This window comes from Girardinichthys multiradiatus, chromosome 7, assembly GCF_021462225.1.
Source record: "Girardinichthys multiradiatus isolate DD_20200921_A chromosome 7, DD_fGirMul_XY1, whole genome shotgun sequence".
NCBI classification, from domain to species: domain Eukaryota; kingdom Metazoa; phylum Chordata; class Actinopteri; order Cyprinodontiformes; family Goodeidae; genus Girardinichthys; species Girardinichthys multiradiatus.
The window spans coordinates 27,819,241-27,841,558 of record NC_061800.1 but is presented as its reverse complement, the minus strand read 5'-3'; the positions used below and the strand labels follow the sequence as shown (position 1 = coordinate 27,841,558).

The 22,318-nt window shown below is 38.8% G+C and overlaps 1 protein-coding gene across 4 annotated transcripts in view; it reads left to right on the top strand.

Annotated features, from left to right (window-relative positions):
- The first annotated feature begins 1,105 nt into the window (after positions 1-1,105).
- LOC124871059 (dedicator of cytokinesis protein 9-like) overlaps positions 1,106-22,318 on the top strand; it is a 125,740-nt gene continuing 104,527 nt past the window's right edge. For 2 of the 4 annotated variants that reach the window (XM_047370021.1, XM_047370006.1), the window contains exon 1: positions 1,106-1,415. In XM_047370021.1, coding sequence (XP_047225977.1) covers positions 1,299-1,415 — 117 coding nt within the window. In that variant the 5' untranslated portion in view covers positions 1,106-1,298. The remainder of the gene's footprint in view (positions 1,416-22,318) is intronic. The other 2 variants (XM_047370018.1, XM_047370016.1) reach the window with 1 other exon arrangement.

Sequence of the window (22,318 nt, the reverse complement as noted above, 5' to 3'; positions counted from 1 at the left end):
GAAGCTGTCTCTTAAAACTCACGTTTCACTGAGTTCAGAGAGTTGAATGGCAGGAAAATTGCAGTGGAAACAGGTGCAAGCAGCAGGGATTGCTGCAGCTTTGAGTGGATTGTGAAGCAAAATCCATTGAACCGTTTGCTGGGGAATTTACAAGATGTGGACAGCAGATGGAGTCAGAGGTTCAAGATCCACCACACAAGGTCCTATCCAGGACCTGGACTACAAGTGGCACCAACCATTAGCACATATTATTATTTTTTTTAATCTTAGTTGCACCCTAGATGAGTTTTCTTTTGCTTATTGTCATGTCCAGCAAATGGAAAAGAACGCACCTTTGTGTTTTGCACCATTAAAACACTGGAAGAAAATATATCACTCGAGTTGGTTTCTGATCCCTAGTTTCCAAGTGGGTATACTAAAGGGCTATTTTAGTGCATTTGGTAGTCCCTAGTTTCAATACAAAATACTTACAGGTACAGTTGGCTCTGCTTTAAAATTATTTTTGTAAAACACAAGACCAAGCATCAAAATTACTTTTTTTTTTTTCAGTTCTTAATGTTTCTGATAAGTTACAAAGTAAAACGCGATTGTGGAACATGGAGTGTGGTGTTTTGTGAGGTTGAGGGAACAGAAGGAGTGATAGCACAGAATACAAGCTAGCAATACATCACTATCTGTGTAATTAATCCATATATGAGTTTTACTTTTTGAAATGAATCACTGCATAAATGTACTTTTAGATGATATTTTAAGCCACCCTAATTTGTTTCAACACCATGGTAATTTTTATGTCGGTTTTCTGCAGCAGTTTCAAATACTATTTATGTGAATGCCAAAATGCAGACAATTTGTTTTGCATTTCCTTCTGTTTTTGGTGATGGACAAAACATTGACCCGATTGTTTAAACTCCCGTCTGTTACTGCCCTGCATCACAAAGTCCAGGATTGGCAGCAAGTTTCCCATCCAGCAATGGGCAGGCCTTTAAACCGGCGGAGGGGCGGAGTGCCGCAGGACAGCAGATGAAACACCTCCTGTCTAACGCCGGGCGGCCAATGAAACCCTGCCCCAGAGGAAGGCAGAGCTGAGCAGCAAACTGTAGGAAACTTCAGGATTTTTTTGAGGACAGCTGGATCAGTGGGCGGGAACTCCATATCAACATGAGCCAAGTTCAGACTCGTGGTGCGCGCTTGTAATTGGGGGGGATCGACCCGGATAAACCGATCATGGATTTCCTCTGAACGTCGATGATCGTCACGCTTGGTTTGGATGGGTGGTTGATGCGAAGCGGTGCGTAACGATGGCCACCCCAGCGCACCCGGAGACCAGGAAATTTACACGGGGTCTGAGTAAACCAGGTACCGCGGCTGAACTCAGGCAGAGTGTCTCCGAAGTGGTGAGGACGTCTGTGTTGGTCGTAAGTACACACCTTTAACACCCCCCACCCGCTCCCTCTCGGTGCCCGTTTACGGATTTGTCTCTTACGCACTGTTCCTGCAAAATAAACGGCTGACATCAGATCAGCTGGGTGGGAGTAACGAGTGGGCTGTCATGGAAAAATGCTACAGGTCTCACAACGAGTAAGTGACCCTGACCTGTATACACCAGAGAGCTGCAGAGCTTGTTTTGGAGTGGACGAGTGATGATTGTTTGCCCAAAGAATTGTAATTTTTTAAAATAAATATACAAGCCCAAAAGAAAGCAAAAGCTTACATGACTCACTGTGCAGAACAAAATACCGGCGCCCATTCACAGTTTATAGGGAACATTAAAAGCATGGAGTGGATGTTGGAAAATTTCACTTTTATTCTCAGCTGTGATGTGTTTTGTATGGAAGTCCAAATGTGCCACAACTATAGTTATGTATCTATGACATAATGAAAAGAAAAACAGAAATAAATACATGTAATAAATAAATATTTAATATTTATATAATATTTTATTTCTACAATAGTAACGATAATAGATAAATCCAAATGTAATGTTATTCTTTGGTAGAATTAGAAATAATTTCTTTCCCTATTTATTTATTTCATTGGTCTTGTATTTCCATGCACCATGAAAATATTTGAAACTGTCACGGGGACCCTAACGTTTACGTATGGAGCCTATAGAGAATTCAGTGTCACATGAATTTCTTCACCCTTCAATGGCATTTGTCTCCTCTTGGGGGAAAGTATATGCTGCCATTTGAATCAAATTCAGTGTAACAGCTTAAAATAAGTAAGCGGATGCCATTTGTAAATTTAAGTTCCTCATATATTGTTGCGGTCAAGACAATATTATTTAGAAAAACTTAAAGGCAACAAAAAGTATGTAACTTCAGTCTGACTACTGTGAAGTGGATGAAAAACCCCAGCAAGAGGACCAAGGTTGGGTGGACATACTGTATGACGCTACTTTATTGAATTCTCAGGTGATTTACTTTTAACGTAATATTCTAATTCTATTTTATAATTAAAAGATTTATAGAAAATTACACGCCCACATCATACATTTCAGTGTATAACTGTACTTGTTCTAAAAGGGCAAAAATGGTATGAAAATCTCCTCAGAAGCAGTTTCAGACCAGGTATATTGACTAGAGCAGTAGTAGCCCTGCCCACTGACTGATTGGCTAAACGATAAAATTAGCTTGTGAAGAGCTGGAGTCGTATCAATTAAACAAAGCAGAATAAACAGTGAAACAGTTATATTTGTTTTTGTATTTACATAATATATATTTTTATTGCCAGCAAAGGTTTTGTATATTTAGGAAATTATCTTTATATGTTTTCTTTTTAAATTAGTTAATTAATGACATATTACTTAAGAAATTAATGAATTGTGTAACTTTTGGACCTCTTTGTCGGACATGTTGGACATAATGTTGCTTGTTGCTTAGTCAGTATTTAACAACTCACATAAATTTGCACCTTATCCTCAGAGCACTTGTAAAGAATCAGTGCATGTTTGAAGTTACAATGTTAGGGGCACCCCTTTTATAGGGATGCTCTGAGATAAAATAATACCTGTTCACAGATGTAGTCCTGAGGGTTCAGTATCATATAATTTTACCAGTAATGCTGATAAATGATCAGTTTGTCTGTCCACTCTGACTTGCAACATCTGGGCAACCGGCATTACACATCCTCCTTCACCTAGGTTTAATTTTTACCCCATGGAAAATAGAGATGACCCCTTTTTATTATGTCTGAGTGTGTAGGAGGGGTGTTCGGTGCTCTTTTGTACCTGATTGTTCCGGCTTTCTTGGAAAAAGTTACCAGGCAACTCGAAACGGACACCGTCAAGCTCTCTTGTCAGGGAAATGGAATCCTGAGTCAGGATCCCAGACATTCAACCACACCTTCCTATTATTTATTCATTCTCACTCTGGTGCGCAGCCAGAGACGCCTGAGGGAGGAGATCGATGCTGGATACAAGAATGCATGTTGGGAAATCGAAGTGCCTCAGGAGGCCTGGAGAAACTTGTCAAAACGTGCTGTGTGAGCAGAAACACATGAGTTTATGTGATGATAAACACATAAGAAGATACTTTACAATGCGCCACTACTTTTAGCTTTAAAGTACTTTAGTTGATTAGTCTAATACATACCTTACTCAAGTATTTATACCCTTAAACTTTTTCCTATTACAATTACAAACTTTACTGTAGTTTATTGGAATTTTAGGTAACAGACCAACACAAAGTAGGTAATAATTGTGATGTAAACAGAAAATGATACATGGTTTTCAACAGCTTTTACAAATAAAAATCTGAAAAGTATGGCATGCATTTGTATTTAACTGCTCTGATCCAATACTTTGTAGAACCACATTTTGTATTAAGCAGTTTTTACCTATTCCTCTTTGCAGAAAAGTTCAGTATCAGTCAGACTAGATGGAGAATTATGATTTTTCAAGTCTTGCCACAGATTCTTAATTGGATTTTGGTCTGGATTTGACCAGAGGGTTACAACACATAAATATGCTTTGATTTAAAACCTAAAGAGAGGCTCTGGCTCTGTATGTCTAGGGTTGGCTACCTTCTGGAAGCTAAACCTTCACCCCAGTTTCAAGTCTTCTGTAGTCTCTAACAAGTTTTCTTTCAGGATTCCCTTCTCTATAGCTTTCCATCAGTTCTGACCAGTTTTCCTGTATCTGCTGAAGAAACGTTTTCCCTCAGCAAGATGCTGCTGCAGACATATTTCACTGTGGGGATGGTATGCTCAGGGGGATGTCCAGTGTTAGTGTTAGTCTGCATCATATAGGACCTTGCAAACCAAACGTTTCATTTTACATCTGACCAGAGCACCCTTTTCCACATTTTTACTTTCGTTCCTCCTCGTGCTGGAGATTAAACCTATGGCTTTCATTCGCCAATGAACGTCATTTTGTCATTCCGCTATAAAGGCCAGATTAATAGAGCACATAAGTAATAATTGTCATGTCAATTCTCCCACCTGAGCTGTGGATATTTGCAGCTCCTTCAGAGTTATCAGTGGTCTGATGCCTCTTCCTCTAATTAATGATCTCCTTCACCAGCCTGACAGGTTGGGTTGGATAGCCATGTTTTCTTAGGTTTGCAGTTGCTCCCTACGTTTCTGTTTGCAGATGATGTATTCAGCTTCATTAGATGTCCAAAGCTTTGGATATGGCTTCACATAACTAACAGTGCTATTTAAACTTTTCCACAGCTTCATCCCTGAGCTATCTGCTGTGTTCCTTGGTCTTTATGTTTTTTGGTCACTTATGTTCTCTAACAAACCTTTGAGGCCTTTGCGGAACAATTTTACTTACTACTGAGTTGAAATTGTGAGTTTAAATTACATACAGATGGAGTTTAGTTACCCTTAAGGTGACCTCTGAAGGCATTTTGTTGCATTGGATATTATTTAATTGTATCAGAGTAAAGAGAGCTTAATGCAAAGTTTTGCGATGCCAAAAAATACCTTTTATGGTATCTCAAATAAAAGGCCCATCCTTGGAAATGTGTTCTTTTGTGATAAATTCATCATGGAGTTTTAGTATTTGCTGAAACTTCTTAGCTTGGCAAAGAATGTAACCTCACAAAAAGCTGCTGTCCACGCAGCTTGTAATTAATTCCTCCATGAAACATGTGAATGCCACAGCAGGACTGGAAAGATCTGTTTTATGCTTATAAAGGAGGGATTGTGTCTGTTCGGCTTCAGACCACAATAATGTTTCAGCTTGAACATAAGTGCTGCACAAGCTTTAAAATACACAAATAATCTTCTATATCTGATTTTAACACAGCACCAGTGCATTTGGTCCTTCTCCTAACAGTTTGTGCATTTTTACAAAGGCACAAGTGGGTCAGAGCCAAATTATTTATTGTTGGATTGTAGAGAAGAGAGACGTTTAACAGGCCTGAACCCTCAGCCACACCATCGCTATGCTTCTTCACATATCAGACATGCTAAGAGCTCTATTAGCACCATAATGCCTCTCATCAACTTTGAATTAGTTTATTTTTTCTAAGGTGGCACCTTTGGTCCTTTTTAAAAGGGATGAGAGCATTCAATGTTGTGTGTACAAAATAATTTCAGATTTTTCTGGCATCTGTACTGTTATTGCCATGAGTATATTGGTTGCTTTGTAGTATGAGAAATCTAAAGCAGTTGTTTCATGTGTAAAGTGCATAAAGTAACTGGAGGGGCTCTTACATAACTGTAATCAATAGTTCCAACTGCCTCCCTGCCTAATAGAAGTATCCGGAAACCCTCATGTTCCTGCTCTGTGGCTGTGCACAGGGAGCTCCACACCATATGGGTGTCATTATGAGAGGGAGTGATGCAATTAGCTGTCCGTTGCCAGACGTTGCATAACTTATACGGTGTAAAAGTGCAGGCGACAGTGTTATTCTTGTGAATGTTGTGAGAATGAGGCTTAATGCATGGCAAAAAATACCCAACATATCATGGAAGACATTTTTTTTTATCTGTTTGGGACATTTTAGCTTTTTACATCTAATTCAGATTTGATGGCGATGGATACATGCATGAATACTTTACAGAGGAGTCACATTAAACACTACAAATAAAGATGCAACAATAACAATGCAATAAAAGCTCTGACCTGTTGCCTCTACTTTGAGTACACAACTTATGTTTATTCAAATAAAAGTAGAGATGTTCTTGTTAGAAATTTTTTGTCCCAGATACCGATTCAAATAATTTAAGAGTAAGCATTTGCCAATACTGGGTCTTGATTCGATACCTCATTATTAGCCATCTTAAAAAAAGTCTTTAGCTTTAACTGTCAGGGACCTTATCATTTTGTGCCCCACGTGTATTAGTTTTAACCCCTTAAATGCTTGTTTTAGTGAATAAACTTTCTTTTAAAACACAAAACAATGTGTTATTTTTTTTCCATCCTATCTATGCAAAAATTCTGGCAATCTTTATGTTGTTATGTATTGTTGGTGCAAAATCCTTAAAAAGTCATTTTCCTATGACTTGTAGGCAAACATTACATTACAAATATGTTCACCCAAAGGAAAACATTTAAAGTACCATGAAAACAAAATAAAAAATGGAAATGAAATTGAAAATTTCATTTTGAATGCTACTCAATGGGCAAAAAATTGTTACCAAAGGGAGACAGATTTCCCTATTTAGATTAATATGTAAAAAAATAAAATGTCAAGGGATATTTATACACAATATACATCCGGTGAGGGGATTAAATTCATCTGGCCAATACTACTGATTGGTAAAGAGTGAATGCTTACCTTTTAAAGATAGGATCCTACACAATATTGCATTCAATCAATCCTTTGCAATTGTGTCATTGCATACACTGATACTACAATGATGACTGTGTGCTGATATATCAAGCTGCTCTACATTGAATGTCACATGGTTTAATGGCTGGGGATTAAGTTGCACTCCCTCGCCATCAGCTGTCTGAGCACAGAAACAGAGAAGGTCACCTAACAAACAGCCTGGATGCCCCATCAGCCAAAACAGTCTCTCTTTCACTGTGAACTTCATTATAGAGGTTGAGTACCGCTACTGGATTGTTTAAAAAACAAATAATCTTTTGTGCACACCTCAAATGTCTACTATAAATATTTCACTACCTAAAATAATGGCGGAGCTTAGATTTGTGATATTTTGTGGACATTTGTATAAGTGTTTAGTGCAGCTGACATCGCTAACTCTTGCACCAGTCTCTGTGTCTCCTTAGATGCTAAATATAGCCTTCCTCAATATGAAGCTTTCCAACAGGCTGCAAATGTTTTATTCCTTGGCTGTTTCAATGACAGCAAGAGTTTGAAACTTCTGGATGTTAACACAAAGCTATTTTCTGTAATTCATTCCAGCTTCCCGTTATTTGCTGAAGTCACTCTTGCTTCTCAAGTAAAATGGATTTTCAAGTGTCAGCCCACATGAATTGCAGATATAATTTGTCGAACATAGTTTTCCTGTTGTGGTTCATCTGACTTGATTTTTAAACCTCTAATGATAAAAAACAATTGATCGTCTTTACATCTTCTTTCTGACGTATACATTTCTTCACTTTTAACAGGCTGTTGCTGGTCCCACTTGTTCACTGACTGGAAAAAAAGTTTCTGACCAGTCGGCCACAAGTATAGCTAATTTAATACTATACATTTTTGTTCACAGGCAAGTTGCTTGATGGATGGTGAAATATACAATATTTGTAGCTTATATTCTCTTGTTATACCTCAGTGGTTTTGTTTTTATTTCATTTATTGTTTTTTTTAATGTTCAAACATTCATAAGATATATCCTTTAATGCACAAATTCCTTTTTTTTTATCTGTGCTATTTCTCCTTTTTGTCTTGGTACAGTGAAGTTGTGAACTTGTCAGGCAAGTCAGTCTACAGCCATTAAACATAATACCAGGTTGAAAGTTAAAAGGAAACCCCTTTGATTTTAATGTGGTTGGGAGCAGTCGCTGGGTGTTGCATACTGTAGGTCACAGGACTGATCCCTCAGAAGATAATACTTCAGTATGTGAGACCTAAGCAGCTTGACCTCCCTGCTTATTCCCAGCTCTGTCTGCCTGCCACTATAAGACCCTGTGTGTGTCTGGGCGAAAGTGTGCACTAGCTGCATTTGTTGCTGTCCTGCTTTAAGGGTGCTCAGCAAAACTAAAACGCATGGGGGGTTGAGACAGGCGAGCAGGTGGGTTAATAATACATGAGACTACTTTAGTAGCCAATGCCCCCATTAAGAGATTCTGCTGTACCATTTGGTAATAGATTACACAAACCTAAGCTGAACGTTTAGTGTTGAGTTGGTGTGAATAAGCTTTGCTGTGGCACAGCGACACATTGACCTACATGCATTTACAGTTACAGTAATGCAGCCTAATTTAGCAATAGACACTTACGCACCTCACACTATCAACACCTGTGTTCTCTCATAAAATAGTGCAATTAGAGCTGTAATAACTTTATAGCATTATTTATAGCAATATAACTAGTATTTTAATAGCAGCATTTACAGAAGTCTTATTTCTACGACTAAATAAAAGACTAAAGATTAGAGATGCTTCAATCAAGCTTTTTGGGTCGCAATCAGATCCCTTTAAATGAACTTAACTATCTGCTGATGCTAATATTTTCCATTGGAGAACTATTATATTTAAAAGTGGTTTTTGACCATAATGCTTTTCCCCAGACAGATTTCTTGGTTTTACTTTTCTGTCAAACTGAAATCATTGTGCACTTTCAACAGAAATTGTATTTAGTAGTTAGTTGCATGCATACTAATTAGTAAAAAAATGTCCATGTGTATTGCAGGCGTCTGTTGATTTAGGGTATTGTCTAAACAGTGACAATAGTACACAACTTCAACAGTCAGTGTTATGCATTGGAAATTTAATTATGAAGGCTCTGAAAGAGGTTTTAAAACACACTCATCAAGTTGTAAAATCTGTCTGATTTGGGCATGTCGCTTGGTTCACTGGTTTCAGTCTAAATCCGTTTTATCACTTTGTAGTTATGACTGCAAAGCTTGAGAATGAATGAGTTGATCTAATTAATTTAAGGATAATATGAAGAATTTGGTGAAAAAGGATTTGCCTAGTCCAGCCCACAGAAACTCCAGTTAGTCCTGCAGCAGCAATGCCAACTCAAATGATCCAATGGCCAGACAGACAGGTTCTGTTCCAGAGCAAATGAAAATTTTATCCCCTGGATAAGGTCTTGCCGTAGGTTAAATACATGTGGAAATAAGTGTTAAAGGTTTCCTCAGAGCCCGGGATAAAACCCCTGTTTATGAAATGGTCCCTTTTAAGCAATAATTTTATAATTTTCTTTGCAGTCTGTGGGAAATGAGGAAGCTTTTAACATATTTTAGACATCAGCTTAATCTGCAACTGGTTTCATTTTTAGCAGTCTGTATTTTTGTATGATCATCTGGATATTTCTTTTCTTTTCGCGATGCAGGACATCTAGTTACTACCATTACACAGCTGAATGTCCACTATCATTCCATTCTGCTGTTGCAGGAAGTGCCCTGAACTTCCTGTCCTTCATCTTCTGATGGGTAGAGGGTCGGAGACATTTTGCCATGCCTGTATTTTGCAGGGCAAGTATTGGGCAGGGCCCCAGAGCAGGGCCCCGAGTTATAAACCACCCACTGTGTCTGTAAGTGCTCTGCCTAATAGAGCAGAGCTATTTTGGAGGACAGAAGAGGTTACCATAACAGAGAGGTGGGGTCTGCTGAGATGTCTGATCTCTGGGTGTTTTCTTTTTAGCAAGTGTATGATAGAGCTCTAGGACTTGTTTTACACTCGGCTCCTAAGAGCGTATAATCCCTCCTCACCTTACGGGAATTTATGTTCTCTTTAATTCCTCCTTCAAGGGTTAGGTTCAGTATTTTTCAAGGGAGGTTCCGTTAAAAGGTCTCAAGTAGTAGATATCCTGCAATTGATTGCTCTTTTAGACTCTTCTTTTAGCTTAAATCCAGATTAGTTGGTCCAGGAGGCGGAAGCTAACAGCCTGTCCAAGTTGCTGACACCAAAGAGGACTTCTTTAATGTTAACTTCAATCACAAAGGTTTATGCAAATGCTATGTTTGTTTAAACTGTTGTCTTTTTTGCATTTGGTGGTAATTTATGTAGACACCAACAAATGACAGAAGGAACAAGAAAAACATTAAAAGGAAAACGTACATCAAAAAGCAGCATGTAGATTTATAAATTGGGTTTGAAGGAGAACATGTGTTATCGAAGGGGAGTCTATAATCAGCAGAAGAAACTGGAGTGATGTTCTCATGTGTTTTGGTACCAGTAAGCTGAATTGCAGCAGGGTTTTGAACAACTTGCTGGTATCATAGTTGAGACTGAGAAAGACCACGATATAACTGTAAAGTAATGAAGGGAAAAGTCGGTGTTTTTTATTTTGTCAAATGTTCAGAAGAATTACAGTTATGTGGTAATTCTTAGTTGGTGGCGGTTATTTTTAAGACTGATAGGTAAGGTAAGTTTATTTATATAGCGCTTTTCAGCAACGAGACACTCAAAGCGCTGTACATACAATTACAATACAATCACAAAGAACATAAACACAGATACAGACACAGAAAAACAAATCAAATGATAAAATCAAACAACATAGGGAATTAAAAAAATAAAAATAAAATAAAGAGAATAGAATAGAATGATGAATAAGAAAATGAAAGGAAAATTGGACTGAAAACGTAACTAATTATGCTTAGATGGCACAGTCAAAGGCCACTCTAAACAAATACGTTTATAATCTTGATTTAAAGCAACTTAGGGTTTCGGCTCTTTTACAGTTTTCTGGGAGTCTATTCCAAATTAGTGGAGCATAAGAACAAAAAGCTGCTTCTCCATGTTTAGTTCTGGTTCTGTGGATGCAGAGTAGATTTGAGCGAGATGACCTGAGAGGTCTGGGTGGTTGATATACTGACAAAAAGTCTGTAATGTATTTTGGTGCTCAGCCATTCAGTGATTTATAGACTAACAGAAGTATTTTAAAGTCTATTCTCTGAGCTACAGGGAGCCAGTGTAGGGACTTTAGAACCGGGGTGATGTGTTCAACTTTCTTAGTTTTAGTGAGGACGTGGGCAGCAGCTTTCTGGATGACCTGCAGCTGTCTGATAGATTTTTTAGGCAGACCTGTGAAGACACCGTTGCAGTAATCAATTCTACTAAATATGAACGCATGAATTAGTTTTTCAAGGTCCTGCTGAGACATTAGTCCTTTAATCCTTGAGATGTTCTTCAGGTGATAGAAGGCCGACCTTGTTAGTGTCTTTATGTTCCTCTGAAGGTTCAGGTCTGAGTCCATCACTACAGGTTTCTAGCCTGACTGGTGGTTTCTAGCTGTATTAACTGAAGCTGTGTGCGAACTTTTAAACGCTCTTCCTTTGGTCCAAAGATTATTACTTCAGTTTGGTTTTGATTCAGCTGAAGAAAATCTTGGTCCATCTATGCATTGATTTCTTCTAAGCATTTACCCAGTGCTTGAATGGGTTCATAGTCACCTGGTGACATCGTAATGTATAGCTGTGTGTCGTCTGCATAGTTATGATAACTTACGTTGTTGTTTATTAAAATCTGAGTTAGCGGGAGCATGTAGATATTGAATAGGAGCGGCCCTAAGATGGACCCTTGGAGAACGCCACATGTGATTTTTGTGCTCTCTGATGTAAAGTTACCTACGGACACAAAAAAGTCCCTGTCCTTCAAGTAGGATTTAAACCAGTTGAGTGCTGTACTAGAAAGGCCGACCCAGTTTTCCAGGTGCTCTAATAAAATGGAGTGATCAACAGTGTCGAATGCTGCACTAAGGTCCAATAATACCAGCACTGTGGTTCTTCCACAGTCTGCATTTATACGGATGTCATTGAACACCTTGACAAGAGCAGTCTCTGTACTGTGGTGAGCACGGAAGCCTGACTGGAAGACATCGAAGCGGTTGGTCATTGTTAGAAAGTTGTTTAACTGTTGAAACACAGCTTTTTCAATAATCTTACTGATGAAGGGGAGGTTTGATATAGGCCTATAGTTCTGTAGTAGCAGCTTGTCCAAGTTGCTCTTTTTCAATAGAGGTTTGATAACTGCTGTTTTCAGGGCCTGGGGGAAAACACTTGACAAAAGGGACGTGTTTATTATTTGTGTTAAATCAGATGTTATTACAGGCAAAGCTTTCTTAAGGACCACAGAGATGTTCAAAAGAATTACAGTTATGTGGTAATTCTTAGTTGGTGGCGGTTATTTTTAAGACTGATCTTAAAGAAAGTACATTGGCATGTGTGCTCCAGCTATTGAGATATCACACTTCTCAACCTTCCTTGGAAGGCTCACTCTAGGCCAGGGATTTCAGACTCCAGTCCTCCAGGGCTCTGTGCCCTGCAACTTTTAGATGTCTCCCTAGTCCGACATGCCCGCGGAAGTGTGGGGTGTCAGGAATGCCTAAAGGGCTTTGTGGTCCTGGTATAACCAAAGCAAAAGTGGTGTCCACATTCTAAAATTTTATTTGTTGCCAATGCATTTTATGTAGAGGAGGTTGTCTGGTTTAGAAACCTCAAGGTCTTACCATTGATTTTAGCAGATGATCTGGTTCTGTTTGCATCTTGAAACTACAGGTCCTTCTCAAAATATTAGCATATTGTGATAAAGTTCATTATTTTCCATAATGTCATGATGAAAATTTAACATTCATATATTTTAGATTCATTGCACATTAACTGAAATATTTCAGGTCTTTTATTGTCTTAATACGGATGATTTTGGCATACAGCTCATGAAAACCCAAAATTCCTATCTCACAAAATTAGCATATTTCATCCGACCAATGAAAGAAAAGTGTTTTTAATACAAAAAACGTCAACCTTCAAATAATCAGGTATTGTTATGCACTCAATACTTGGTCCGGAATCCTTTGGCAGAAATGACTGCTTCAATGCGGCGTGGCATGGAGGCAATCAGCCTGTGGCACTGCTGAGGTCTTATGGAGGCCCAGGATGCTTCGATAGCGGCCTTTAGCTCATCCAGAGTGTTGGGTCTTGAGTCTCTCAACGTTCTCTTCACAATATCCCACAGATTCTCTATGGGGTTCAGGTCAGGAGAGTTGGCAGGCCAATTGAGCACAGTGATACCATGGTCAGTAAACCATTTACCAGTGGTTTTGGCACTGTGAGTAGGTGCCAGGTCGTGCTGAAAAATGAAATCTTCATCTCCATAAAGCTTTTCAGCAGATGGAAGCATGATGTGCTCCAAAATCTCCTGATAGCTAGCTGCATTGACCCTGCCCTTGATAAAACACAGTGGACCAACACCAGCAGCTGACACGGGACCCCATACCATCACTGACTGTGGGTACTTGACACTGGACTTCTGGCATTTTGGCATTTCCTTCTCCCCAGTCTTCCTCCAGACTCTGGCACCTTGATTTCCAAATGACATGCAGAATTTGCTTTCATCCGAAAAACGTACTTTGGACCACTGAGCAACAGTCCAGTCCAGTCCAGTGCTGCTTCTCTGTAGCCCAGGTCAGGCGCTTCTGCCGCTGTTTTTGGTTCAAAAGTGGATTGACCTGGGGAATGTGGCACCTGTAGCCCATTTCCTGCACACGCCTGTGCACGGTGGCTCTGGATGTTTCTACTCCAGACTCAGTTCACTGCTTCCGCAGGTCCCCCAAGGTCTGGAATCGGCCCTTCTCCACAATCTTCCTCAGGGTCCGGTCACCTCTTCTCATTGTGCAACGTTTTCTGCCACACTTTTTCCTTCCCACAGACTTCCCACTGAGGTGCCTTGATACAGCACTCTGGGAACAGCCTATTCGTTCAGAAATTTCTTTCTGTGTCTTACCTTCTTGCTTGAGGGTGTCAATAGTGGCCTTCTGGACAGCAGTCAGGTCGGCAGTCTTACCCATGATTGGGGTTTTGAGTGATGAACCAGGCTGGGAGTTTTAAAGGCCTCAGGAATCTTTTGCAGGTGTTTAGAGTTAACTCGTTGATTCAGATGATTAGGTTCATAGCTCGTTTAGAGACCCTTTTAATGATATGCTAATTTTGTGAGATAGGAATTTTGGGTTTTCATGAGCTGTATGCCAAAATCATCCGTATTAAGACAATAAAAGACCTGAAATATTTCAGTTAGTGTGCAATGAATCTAAAATATATGAATGTTAAATTTTCATCATGACATTATGGAAAATAATGAACTTTATCACAATATGCTAATATTTTGAGAAGGACCTGTATAATTTTCAATGAGCTCTCGAGTGTTTTGCAGCCGAGTGTGAAGCAGCCGAGATGAGATTTAGTTTCAGCTGGAGGCCCTTGGTTCTCAGCTAGAAAAATGGGTGTTTCTTCTCTCTGTTGTGGTGAAAGAAGAGTTTAGCCAAATAAGCAAAGCTCTGGATTTACCAGTCTGTCTATATTCCATCTCTCACCTATTGTCTTTAGATATGAATCATGATTGAAAGAAGATCTGGAGATTCCGGATACAAGAAGCTAAAATGAGTTTCCTTTGTTGAGTGGCAGTACTTGGCCTTAGAAATATGGTGTGGATGTGTACCTGGGAGAGGTCGAAGTAGAGCCGCTGGTCCTCTGCATAAAAAGAAGTCAGCTGAGGTAGTTACACTAGGAGGAACTTGCCAAAACCCAGAGTAAGCCAGAGGGATTATATATCCCTTTTGGTCTAAGAATGCCTTAGGGTTCCCCAGAATGAGCCGGAGAGAGTGATGTCTTGTTCATGAGTGATGGTAGGATGGACCTGGTAAACTCAACCCGACCTTGTGACTAACTATTTCAAGCTATTTGAGCAGGGAACAGCATGAGGAGAGGATGCAGGCTTCATTAGTTGAACTATGCACCACAGATCATTAAGGAGATTGGGTAGGAGAGGTCATTGGTTATTTTACACAGGAAATGGAGGTAGGCGGCAGTGCACCGACAAACATCTTCCTACTAAGAATGGACCATGTTATACATTTCTGACCAGACTTACTAAAATGGAAAATTCAATAAAATAGTATTTACTTAACAACTATAATATTTATGCTTTTGAGATCTCTGTACTTTTTTATCAGAAAGTTTCTCTGATCAAAAACACTTTACATGTTCCACTTTCAGAATTTACCTCACGTAGGAAGATCATTGTGGAGGCAGCGCCTGCTTTCTCCATTTTTGTGTAGACAATCATTAGGTTCTGGGTGAATAACTGTCCAAATCAAATGTGACAATGGCGTAAAGGTTCAGAAAATAGTGTCAGAATAAACCGCAATGATGTTTTGAGTTTAAAGTTGTATAAGGAGGTAGAACTCCTGTCTGGTCTTGCTCCTTCTCAGACCAGCTGTTAGCTTCAGCCTCCTAGACCACCTAACCTAGATTTATACTACATATAGATCCCAAAACGGTAATATACTGCACCTGAGATATTAACTGCTTTCAATTTTTCAACTAAATCTCACTTCAAAAGTCCTGAACTATGCCTTAATGTGTTCTTAATCTATTAAGTATTCTTCTCTTGCAGTCGCTTTGTTTTTCAGGACGTGATGAAGGCTTTAATGCTCTTTTACAGTTTGTCAAGTTTTTAGTCTCTGTAAGAATATTTATTTACAGCCCTTTCTTCGTCTAACTTCCTTTGACTTCTCACTGTGGAGACACATTCTGCTGCAGCTCAGTGATTGCTGCATATTATCGTCAACAGCGCTTTGTTTCCATCTATCAACCATTAATGTTGCTATTTTTGAACCAGCAGGACATGCACCTTATTGCAGCATAAGAAGACGTTCTGAGTCACAAGTCCTTTGGACCTGTGTTTTTTCCCTCTGATCATTATGGTGTTAATCCAGTTTCCCAGCCTGTATAAACTGATAAAGCTCTGGCATCATTTTGTCTAATCTAATATGGAACGTACGTTTGACTGAATGGAACAAAGATTGTAGCCTGCATGTCCCACGGTTATGTAAGTTATCCATTATGTATCATTTTGTAAACCAGTATTTGTTATCTTTTTTTTGTATCAGTTTTTTTACAGTTTTGTAATTCTTGGCCACATTATTTAAACTATGCCTCCATCAGAACGTTGCGTGGGAGTGCAAGCCTTATGTAGTTGATTCTGACAGTCATATGATTGGCACCATTACAAACAGTTCTTTACATGGACCAGCCCACACAAGACTAACTGAATGTAGGGGAATATCTCCAGTGTAGGTGGAAGCTGCTATGCCGCCCATCAGTGATGCATTAGGTTTCCGAGAAGTCCAGTCAGGAAGGGAAACTAGTCAAGCCGAAAGCCACAAGGGCAAAATTGTTGATCTGCATGCTCACGTGCACCAGCCTACAGATGAAGATAATCAGATTAAGCCCTGAAAAGCACTGACTGCAAACTGCCAACATCACATCCATGTTATTTGACACAGAAATGTCTAGGAATAGACCTTGAGTGTCTTTTAAAAGGGGCTTTTAGTTTCTATATAAATGTCCTAACATGTAATTGTGGGAGCAGGGTCTTACTGTGACGGAAGAGATTTGAGGGCAGGATGTCGGACAACACTGTAAACCTTCTCATTATTGTTCAACCAATGGAAGTCATTATTTTAATTAGTACTGAGTAAGATTTGTTTTTATGTGTTTGTATGTGGAGTGTTGTGGCATATTTCCCCTCTTACAGATTTTTTCATCTTTTGCTTTTTTCTCAAACTTTAATTTTTCAAATAATTAAATAAACTTTAAAAAATAAAGATAGAGTAAATACAAAAGGCAGTTTTCAAATGGTGATTTCCTTTGTTTAGAAAAAAAGCTATCCAACCCACACTGGCCCAATGTGGAAAACAACTGGCATCCCTTCTTCATCAATTCCCCCATCCTGTGAAATCATGAATTTACAGTGAATAAATGCATTACTCAGAAATAATTACATTTTATTAGCCACATCCAGGCCCCATTACTGCCAGAGCTGCAGAATCAGGAAATCAGTTAAATAGAACCTGCCTGACAGCATGAAGTAGGTTAGGAGATCTCAGAAGGCAACACATCATGCTGTGATCTAAAGAAATTTAACAGATAAGAAACAAAGGAATGGACTTCTATCATTCACAATCAGAAAAACATGGAAATGAATTAAGCTTCTCTGGCTCCTAACAATTACTCCAAAGGCCCATCTACGACTCATCTGGGGGTCATAAAACATTGGAGGACAACATCTAAAGCCCTGCAGCCCTCAGTTAGCAACAGATTTCATGATTCAACAATAAGAGAGTGACTGGGCTAAAAATGGCATCCATGGAGAAATACCAAAGCAAAACCACTGCCGACTTAAAAAAAAAACCACAATGTTATGATGGTCCTGTTACATCTCATGGAAAAACAACAGAATTTGCAAAAATGTTCACCATACCAAAAGGTCAAACATAGAAGAGATAGTGTGATGGTTGATTTGCTGCTTCAGGACCGGGATGACTTTCCATAATTGATGGAATCATTTATTCTGCTCACTAGCAGAAAACCCTGAAGGAGAATGTCTGGCCATCAGTGTGCGTAAGCTCAAGCACACTCGGGTAATGCAGCAGGACAGTGGTCGAAAGCACACTAGCACGTCCACTAATGAATGACTCATAAATAAAGAAATTTATAGAATAACCTTACACGGGTCATTCATGCTACATTTTGCCAAAAACAGTGGGCCACATTTCCTCCAGCTTATTATGAAAGACTCATGGTCAGAATGATTGAAAGCAGTTGTTGCCACCAAGGGTCCCAACAGTTTATTAGGTTGGGGGACTGTTACTTTTCCACATAGAGCCAGGTTGTTTTAGATATGTTTTTCAGTAATAAATAAAATCATCATTTGATTTTTTTTTGTTTATCTTTAAGAAGTATGTTAAAATTCTTTGATATACGAAATATTTAAGTGCAAAGAAAATAGAAAAGAAGAATCTTTCAGGTGGCAAACACTTTTCAGCACCCTGTATTTTGTATGCGTATTATGTTCCTTTGAATAAAGCATCTGCTGAATAGTCAGTATTTTTATTTTCAGACTAAAAAAGCCTTATTAAAAATAGACAGATTCCAGGAAAAAAAATCTTAAAAAACATCAATGGTGTTTTTTGTTTTTTTTTTGCCCTTTGCTGTAACACCCATAAAAAGGCTTCCATTTTAGTGAAATGTCTTGGCTGCTACTGAGTTCATAACTTTGAGGAGGAAACAAAACTTTATTTATTTAGAAAATTGGCTTCATGCCAGATGGAGTTGTTTCTATCTTTGACTGAGAATCAAACATAACCTTTGACAAAAAGCTGCTGCCAGACGGTTTCTTTTCTTGCCACATAGGTGTAAGTATGTAAAAGCAGGTTATGCTGGTCTAAGTGTGAAGACGGAAGAAGCTGGTTATGTGAAAGACATCCTGTGACATGAGCATCTATTTTTTGCTTATGTAGTGTGAGTGTGCGTGTGTATTGAAATGAAGGGTATAAAGTTTACAGTGTTCTACTGCAAAAGGATATAGCCCATTAGTTTTGCTATTATACCACAATAATTTTCTTTTTCTGCACTTAATGATCATTTGACCATCTTGCCTGAAAATTCAATCCTTTATACGCACTGCTCTATGGGGGCCATCAAGTTGTTAAATAATTATTAGGTAAATCATTCTGAAAATAAGTCTGACTTTTTAGCCACTCAAAGCATTCAGCATTCCAGGGGAGTTAATCTTCATCATTGCAGACAGAGTGCCTGCATAGAGTAGAATGAGATTAACATTATTACGCTGTTATTGGTGTTATTTTGTAGCGCTGATGTGAATTTCTTCAACTTATCACAGATGTGCAAAATATATGGTGTCTGAAAGTTTTAAAGCTCTGTCTATTAAAGGTCTATCTTCATGTGCAATTGAAACTCATTGTGGATGTGCAAAAGAGTGACAGAGGTATAAACATTAACCTCATTTGTACAAGATTGGAGCAACCAAAGCAAACATTTAAAGGAGACATGTTTTTATATTTTGTTTAATAACGGCAATATAAGACGTTATTGATTAAATCAATTTCTACATATTCAACAAAACATTCCTAAAAAAAGATTATTATTACTAATAATAATAATCCCTTCTCTATTCTTTATGTATATTTATCTGTGTATATTTTGGTCAACATCTTTCTATCTTCATCTACCTGTCTCTCCATATTTCTATCTTTTGATATCATTTTCTGTTTTTCTCCATCTCTCAATCCTTATCTATAATGAGATTCTGAATTTTTACATCATTATTATTCATTCTTGGAGATTCCGTGTGTAATTTGTATTTATCAGTCTGTATAAAGGGATTCAAAACTTTCACTGGGTGTCTTTTAAAGGGGAAACTATTTTAACCATGAATATTTGGTGTTTAAATCATTGCTCATCTTTTGGTTTTCCACATCTTTTTTCAACAAAGAGTTTTGCAGGTGCTGCAGCAGCCTGAGTTACAGTTCAGCCCAAAACATTAACCTCCCTGGTATGGAGGACCAATCCTGACAAAATTAAAAATAAAAGCAGAAATATATATATTTTGTTTTTCCTTTTCCTTAGACATGCATTTTCATCAAGAAATGTATATACTTTCTTTTTCCTTTTCCTTAAACATGCGTTTTCATCAAGAAATGTATATATTTTCTTTTTCCTTTTCCTTACACATGCCTTTGTTCTTTTTACATTTCCTTGTCTCTCTTTTTTCTTTACCGTATGCATTTCTCCTTCATTATGCAAATGAGGAGGGCTGCTTTCTTCTCTCCAGCTTCTCTACTATTGGTCAATAAACAGGAAGGAGGGGGATCCATGTGCAGGCCGAGGGTGTGTCCCAGTTCAGGGGCTGGATCCTTCCAAGTCCATACTTGTAGGCCAATTACGTCACAGCGCGGCGCCAAAGGTTTGTCAAATGCGGCTGACAAATGTGTCCTTTTACCCGATTTGAAGGATGGGTTGTGGGTATCCTTCACGGTCCATCTTTTCCCATGATTCATTGCGGGTCGAAGCGGTTTGGTCAAACAGGGGCAGCCATGGCGGACCACAGTGGCAAAAGCTGTGAGTAACCTGTGAAAAATTACACTTTCTGTGACACAAATGAACTTTTACAATGTTTTTAGTGCGGGAATATAACTGTGTAGACGTGAAAAATCTGCTTGATTTATCAAGACATCGCTTAATTTCAAACGTGCTCAGACTTGTTCGGAGTTTTCCGATCCCGCCGTAGTAACTGCCGGCTTGCCTCGCCAGCCCTACCGGTGGTGAGGCAAGCTAGCCCGGGAAAGATCTGACTGGACTGTCGGCACTGAGCTCCCGCTGGCAGTCATCACAGTGAACGTTAAACACAAGTGATTTCTAACAGTTTGCGTTAGTATTATTTTAATGTATTGTGTCATTTGTTCATGTAAGTTGATTTGACATTACAGGTGATATTAAAGTTAACCTGAATAAATGGACAATTTTAGCCCCCAGCTGCTATTGGCCCTGGTTTGCCTAAAACTTTAAGAAACTGAACAAAATGTATTTATTTCTTATGTAGCACCTTATTTCGGTGCCATTCTTTGGAAAACAGTCTGTCCATTCTCTGTACCCTCATGTCCTCCCTGATCAACTCCATCATCTCCATCATATCTGTCCCTCTTTCTTTTCTGACCCCTTCCTGCTGGCTCACTGTCTTCCTTCTCCGTCTGGTTGCCCACCGCTCCGCTTGGCCCTGGAGTGTCCTCAGGGATGGAGGCAATTAGGACAGGAGGTGTTGTGGAAGACCTCTGTCCCAACACCTCATCCATAAGGACAAACCAGGGCCAATAGCAGCAGTGGGCTTTTCACTGACTCCCTCTCCTGACCCTGGATACTTACAATCCTAAAGTTAGAAGGACGAAAAAAAGAGTTGACTAAACAGAGAAACCAATAAGACTTTTAGAAATATTTGTTTTATTTGTGTGTGACATGAGAAGTTCTGAACATACTTTATATTTCCTTTTCATATTGCCCCACTTTTTTTGGCCTGCAAGGGGGTGACCTTCCCCTGTTGGCCCATCTTCTCCAGAATTGTCCTAAACAAACAAAAAGAAAGAGGGAAAACCAAAAGAAGTATGTTAATCACTGGATGGATATTTATGAAAGTTAGAAAGATAGGAGTTTTTGAAACTGGACACAAACTGACTGCAAAGAATGTTGTTATTGTACCTCCAAGCCACGGTGGCTGAGTTTTTAGATCCAGTAAAAAGGTGGTGGTTCTCACCCCTGAGCTTAATAAACTGGCCCGTCTGCTCCTTTGTCCCTAAACAACAAAAACAAAAAAAAACAAAAAACATCTTGCTTAATATCAGTGTAAAAAAAGCCTTTTTTAATTTTACATTTGTCTTAATTTGCGGAACATATTAAAATATTTCTATGCATATGCCTAAAACAAGCTCTTTCAAACTTTTCACTTCTTTACTGAGATTTTCTTGCATTTGAAAGTGTATTTCTCTCCAGCTGTACCTGGAATCACAAATTATAACGCTAGCTGAATTATAAAGACACTTTAAAAAACACATATAGGACATTTCTTCATCAAAAATGAATATTTAAAAGCTTATTTATTCTCAAACACATTCTCCAGCGATACAGTAAGATTACATAAAATTGTCCATTTATTCAGGCTAACTTTAATATCACCTGTAATGTCAAATTGACTTACATGAACAAATGACACAATACATTAAAATAACACTAACATAAACTGTTAGAAATCACTTGTGTTTAACATTCACTGTGATGACTGGCAGCAGGAGCTCAGTGCCGATAATCCGGTCAGATCTCTACCGGGCTAGCTTGCCTCACCGCCGGTAGGGCTGGCAAGGCAAGCCGGCAGTTACTACGGTGGGAGCGGAAAACTGAACACGTCGGATCACGTTTGAAATTAAGCGATGTCTTGATGAATCAAGCAGATTTTTCACGTCTACACAGTTATATTCCTGCACTAAAAACATTGTAAAAGTTCATTTGTGTCACAGAAAGTGTAATTTTTCACAGTTTACTCACAGCTTTTGCCACTGTTTGACCAAACCGCTTCAACCTGCAATGAATCATGGGAAAAGATGGACCGTGAAGGATACCCACAACCCATCCTTCAAATCGGGCAAAAGAAGGACACATTTGTCGACCGCATTTGACAGACCTTCCCTGTGAGAGAAAACAGTCTTCAGATGCCAGAATGTCTATGTGTGTTTTCATCTGGGTCTATCACCAAATATTAACAGTAACATAATGACATATTTATTGTGGATATATTATAAGTGTTTCTTTCTTAAAAACTAAAGAGAATGTTGTGCCATCTCTCAGGAGCTGAAATAAATAAAATCCTGAAAATGAGACA